The sequence below is a fragment of the Sarcophilus harrisii genome, chromosome 3, assembly GCF_902635505.1.
Source record: "Sarcophilus harrisii chromosome 3, mSarHar1.11, whole genome shotgun sequence".
Lineage (NCBI taxonomy): Eukaryota > Metazoa > Chordata > Mammalia > Dasyuromorphia > Dasyuridae > Sarcophilus > Sarcophilus harrisii.
In genome coordinates, this window is record NC_045428.1 from 590,108,629 (window position 1) to 590,114,193 (window position 5,565).

Below are 5,565 nucleotides of genomic sequence, written 5' to 3' on the forward strand. Positions count from 1 at the left end.
CCCACATGCCCCAGGCTCCCCGGGCACCGTGCCCAGCTCTGCCCGGGCATTCAGGAAAACAGGGCCCACAAAGGGTGCAGCCCTCGCCCCGGTGGTCCCTCCATACGGAGGTGGGGGCCAGGTGCCAACAGGAGCCCAAACCGGGCCATTGGCCCCCCCCATAGTCCAGTAACCCTTCTTCCCCCCAGTCCCCTTCCCCCCAGCTGAGAACCGGCCCAGGCTCTAAGGTTGTGTGGCCTTCCAAACCACAGATGATGCCCAACAAGCAACGTCGCCAGCTGCCGGCCCGGGGTCCTTTTGGCCTCCTGATGTCATAACATCCCAGATACATTAACCTCCAGGGTTATTAACCTCCGCATAAGCCATGGCAAGCCCAGGCCCGGGGGCTAGCACCTCTGTGCCAGGCCCTGTGCCCAGTTTGATCCTCACAAGGGGAGGGAGGTGCTATCATTATCCCCATTTGCCAGCTAGGAACCCAAGGCAGGCAGGGGTGATGTGACTGCCTGGGGTCACCAAGCTAGGAACGACTGAGGCAGGTCTCTGTGCCCTCAGTGCCCAATTAGGTACCACCCATGCCACCATAGGGCCTGGCACTCAGCCCCCTGGGGCATTGCGAACGCCCCTCGGCCCTCCTAGCGCCCGCTGCCTCCCAAGGGCCAGCTGGGCCAGACCCGGCCCCCTTGGGGCTCCCACAGCCCCTGTCCATTGAGGGCTGCCCGTCACAGAGAAGCAGAGGGGACTGTGAGCGCTGTGAGGAAGGACAGGAAGAGGCTCCCTGTGCTGGGAGACGGCCTGCAGCCAACACGAAACAGCATGTCTCCCCTAGTTAGCTGCCAGCCCCTTTGCCCCCAGAGCGGGAGGCTGGGGGGGGGGAGGGTTGCCCTGGCAGGCTCAGCCAGTCTGACACCCCGCAAAGTCTGAGCAGGGCCAAGCCGGGGCCAGTTGGAAATGGAGCACCCAGGCTGACCGACCTTGGCCACAGCGCCGCCGGGCTGGGGGAGGCTGGGAGGCCCGGCCTCAGGAAAGAAGGCCAGGCGCTTCATTCCCCTGCACGCCCAGAGGTACCGGACAAATGCCAGCTGCCTGACTGACCCCAAGCTGCCCGGCCAGCTTCACCAAGAACAGGTCTTTCCTGACTCTCCCAACTGCCTTTTCTCACAGTTGCCCAACTGGTCAGTCGGGGAATGCTGGGGCCGGAGCACCTGACAAGGCGCCCCCCAGTAACTCTGGGGGGAGACCCCGAGGGGGCCCGGGGCCAGAAGGGGCAGAAGCGAAGCGCCCGTGAGCCTGCCCCGGCCAGGTCTGTGGCCTGGCCCCAGCATTGCCCCACTGCTCCAGGAGATGTCACACGGCACGGAAGGGGCACGGGAACTGTGCGAGGAGCGCCCGACCAGCTCCAACAATCCCAATCGGTCTGAGCTGAGTGGCATCGGCGGAGCTCTGAAGTCGCCTGCTGGGTAAGCAGCCCTTGTCTGAAAAGAAGCTGCAGGAGGCGTCATCAGAGTGGGCAGCAGGAACCCGAGACAGCCAAGGGGACCTGTCCACATCCAGGGAGGGACAGGGCATTAAGTGGGCACCTCCTACGTGCCAGGACTGCACTAAGGGCTTCTCAGGGCAGGAGGGAGCAACCCCTGAGCATGGCTGAGGGCCAAAGCCGGGCTGCAGCGTCCAGCGCGAGGGTCAGTCTGGGCAAGAAACGCGGCCGGAGGGGCCGATCAGGATGGGCCGTGGCTCCGCCCCATATGTCTGAAGGGCGGCTGTCCCCTGGAGGGCACGTCTGGCGGGCAGTGGGGACCCTCTGCATCAGCACCGATTTTATGGGTTCTAGAGGGGGAAGCCTAAGAACCTGTTCTCAGATCAATGTCTTTAAACAGATAAAAAGGGAGGATTTCAAAAGAAGCCAAATGCCCCAAAGCAGCTCTCCCAATGGTTTTTAACCCCCGTCTCCCCTCCCTGAGGTTAAGAGCCCCTTGCCCCAGACTCATTCACAGAGATCTCTTCCAATTCCCAAATTCTGCCAAAGAGGCCCCCCCACTGCCCCCGGGCCCATCCCTGTGCGGCCCCTATTTAGCCCCCGAGAAAAGTGGGGCCCTGTGGTTGGGCATCATCCCACCAACTCCAAATAAACCCAAGGACTCCGACGTCTGGGGCAAACCCTGGGAAAACCGGAAAGCAACTTGGCAAAAATTAGGGTAAGGCGCCGTCCGCGCCCCCCGGGAATGGCTGCGTGACCCAAACCCCGAAGTCAGTCACGCCACGAAGATGCGACCTGGTGATTACGGCCAAGGTGGGAAGGCTTCGCTTTAGAAGGCCCGGCCTGGGCGACGGCGCGGACGAGTCTAGTCCCATCAGGAGGGAGAGCCGCCCGGCCCTCAGCCGCCCATCTCTGCCCCGTCCCCTACCCCAGGCTCCGATGCAGCGGGAATAAATGACAAGAGCTCCCCGACAGCAACAGCCCCACTCCCCGAAAGAGGCGCCATTTATCAACGACCAGGGAGCAGAAGGCTCGGACACCGACAGTCCCAGAGACACGGACAGAAACGAGTGGCAAGTTCCCATGTGGACCCAACGGCGGGAGATGGAAATGTCTCGCGCTGGGGGGGCCGCGGCCCTACACACGCCCCCCCCCCCCCAGGCCGAGAACGGGTCCAGCTGGTCTGGGCCAGAGGTTTTCTTCCTGGGCGATGTATTACGCAACCCGAGCGGCGGCGAGGAGCTGCCAGGGGCCCGGCTCCGCTTATCCGGGCAGTGCCCCTCCCTCCAGGGAGCAAAAGGCCCAAAGTGAGCCCGCCTGAGGGGGCGACTAAACAGGTTACAGTGGGGGCGGGCGCCAGCTCCCGCGCCCACAGGCCCCCTGCGCGGCACTCCCCGGGAAAGTCTCCAGTTACTCGTTCTCCGCGGCCCCGTGCCCTCTGACCCCTGCCAGCATCTCCCGCTACACTTTAGTGGTTCACAGATCTCTGATCCAGCCCAAGTGGGGGGAGGGGATCAAGTGGCACCAAAGAGGCCCCAGACAGCAACGTCCCCCACCTCAAAGGTGGAGGCCAGAGAACTCTGGAGTGGGGGGGGAGGGGGCAATGCCCGCAAGCACGGGCTAAAGGAAACCCAAGGGCTTCGCGGCCCAAAGAGGGCCCGAGGCCCCAGGGCGGGCAGAAAGGTGGGGGTCTACGGGAGCGGGAAGCGGTGTGCCCCGCGGGCAGTTTTCTTGGCCGTTCTTGCTGGGTACCAGGGCGTACGTAACAGGATGAGGGTGTCAGTTTTGTACACAAAGGGGACCCGGAAGAGCCGTGTTTCTGGAAGGGATGCGGGCTAGTGTCCAGCCTTCCCCACTCCCGGGGGCGGGGGATGTCTCGGGGGCAGCAGCCTCTACGCATTTAACTTGTGCCTCTAGAGGAGGGCGCTCCCTGAAGCCCCCTAGGATAACGCGCCCACTGTGCGCCGGGCGCTGCGCTAAAAAAAGCCCAAGGCGACCCCTGCCCTCGGAAGGCCCCGGCGGAACGGCAGAAAGTCCCTCGGGACAAGTACAACGGAAGCAGGGGGCGGATGAGGAACAGGGAGCCCCGAGTTCGAATCCAGCCCCGACACAGATGTGCTGCGCGGCTCTGAACAAGCCCCTCCCGCTCCCGTTCCCCACTTTGCGCACGGGGAAGGGAATCAGCAGTTCCCCCCGCGCGGGGTCCGGGGGGGGGGAGGGGGACCAGAGCCCCGAGCCTGCGAAACCCGAGGTCTTCAGGAAGAAAAACGGCAGGCAGGTTCTCCCGCGCATGCGTGGTCGGGAGGGTTTGGTTTCGCCTTCGGCCCCCTCCCCCCCTGCGGCGCGGGGCCTGCCGGGAGCTGTAGTCCGGCGGCCGCCCACCCGGGGAGTGGGACGGCGCCCGGGGGCACTACAAGTCCCAGCAGCCGCAGCCCGAGCGTCCGAGGGCCGGGGAGGGGAGGAAGAGGGCGCGCCGGGAGCACGGCCGGCCGGCCCCGCCGTCCCCCGGGGATGAGGGGGACTCCCCAGGCCGTCGAGGGCCGCAGCGCTGGCCGCCAACCTCCGGAGCGCGAGGGGGCGCGCGGACTCGGGCGCGGGGCGCGAGGCACTTACCCCGAGCAGAGAAGAGCAGAGCCGAGCCGAGCCGAGCGCCGCGCGCAGCCACGAGCAACTCCGGCTAACTTGGGGCGGCGGGGCCGCCCGCGAGGACTTTCGAACGCGCGCGCGCCGGGACAGGACGCGCCGCCGGGGGGAGGGGGCGGGGGCGGAGTGCGCGCTCCCGGACGCACGCACACGAGCGCGCGCGCGGGCCGGGGGAGGCCCGACAGAGGCGAGCGCGAGCCTGGGGCGGGGCGGGGCGGCGGGCGCGCGGAGACGCGCGCGCGCTCCCTCCCTCGTGGCGGCCGCTCCGGGGAACGGCCCGGGCGCGCGAGGCTCCACTCTGGCCTTAAAGGGCCAGTCCCGGCGCCTCACGGGACTCGGGGCCTGCCGCGGGAAGACCCTCACCCCGCCCCCACTCCGCCCTCCGGAGCGCAGCTGCAGTTCCAGGGCCCGACTCTAGAGAATCTCATTCTGCCCCGCCCCTCAAGGGGGACCCTCGCCTCCTCCGCCCCCCCCCTCCCCTGTCAATCAAGCCACTAGCGGCTGTTAGGTACCGGTCTAGGCGCGATACCTCGGCAGCCCCCGCCCTGGGCAAGCTTCCCGTCTAACCCAAGGCGCCCCTCCGTGAGAGGGCCTCGGAGGAGCCCCTCCCTCGCTAGGCCGGGAACACCCCCCCCCCCTTCTGGCACAGTGGGCGCTTAATAAGTGCCGACTGATTGGGCGCGGCTCCGCAAACCCATTCTGCGCCCCCCCCACTTGTCCATCGTCCCCCCTCCCCGAAACCAATGTCCGTCCTCCCTCTCACAAGACCAGAAGGTCCGCTTCAGGGACCCCCGCCCTCCGTGCAGTGCTCACGAGTCCCCCGTCTCGCCTCCAAAGGGTCAGGGAGCCCCGGTCCCGGCCAGGATCCCCGCATCCGGCCGAGACCCCCTTCTGCACCGCCCCCTCCCCGTCCTCGCCCTCAGGAGCCGGACCGAAGGGGATGACCTAGCTGCCACCGGGCCCAACCTGCGCGTGGGGGAGGGGAGGGGTCCTCCTGTGCCCGGAAGGCTAGGCGCTCTCCCCCAGCGACCGCGCCGGGCACCCACTGGGTGCCCCATCGATGCCTCCTCCCCTGCCCCAGCCCAGAAGCTCGCCCGGCCCCGGGGAGAATCCGAGGGCCGGGAGGAGAAGGCTACGCACCTGACTCCGGGGAGGCGGCAGCCCCGCGCGGTCCTCGGGCGCTTTGAAGCGGAGCGTCGGCCCCGGCGAGGCAGCAGCTAGGAGGGGCCGGGGGAGCCCCGCAGGGGGGTCATTAGCCTGTTGTTGTTGATGTTAATAACAGGCCAGGCAGGGAGGTGTTTTCTGGGGGCGGCTGGGTCCCACGGCTCTCACGAGGGCCTGCTTTCCCCCGCCCAGCAGGGCTAGCCCTGGGCTGCCGTCCCTGGAGAGAACTGGGGCCCAGCTGTGGAACTAGAAGGAGCGCCCCCACCCCATGTTATGGACAGCAA

The 5,565-nt window shown here is 67.2% G+C and overlaps 1 protein-coding gene across 1 annotated transcript; it reads left to right on the forward strand.

Moving 5' to 3' along the window:
- Positions 1 to 3,985: 3,985 nt before the first annotated feature.
- Positions 3,986 to 5,338, forward strand: LOC116422656 (collagen alpha-2(I) chain-like). The gene is made up of 2 exons (XM_031961624.1): positions 3,986 to 4,523; positions 4,884 to 5,338. Exons 1-2 carry the CDS (start codon positions 3,986 to 3,988, stop codon positions 5,336 to 5,338), a joined length of 993 nt encoding a protein of 330 aa, XP_031817484.1.
- Positions 5,339 to 5,565: the final 227 nt, after the last annotated feature.

Coding starts and splice junctions, on each gene's coding strand:
- LOC116422656 (XM_031961624.1), top strand. CDS start 3,986: ATGAGGGGGACTCCCCAGGCCGTCGAGGGCCGCAGCGCTGGCCGCCAA. Junction 4,524..4,883: donor AGCGCAGCTGCAGTTCCAGG/GCCCGACTCTAG, acceptor CCCTCTCACAAG/ACCAGAAGGTCCGCTTCAGG.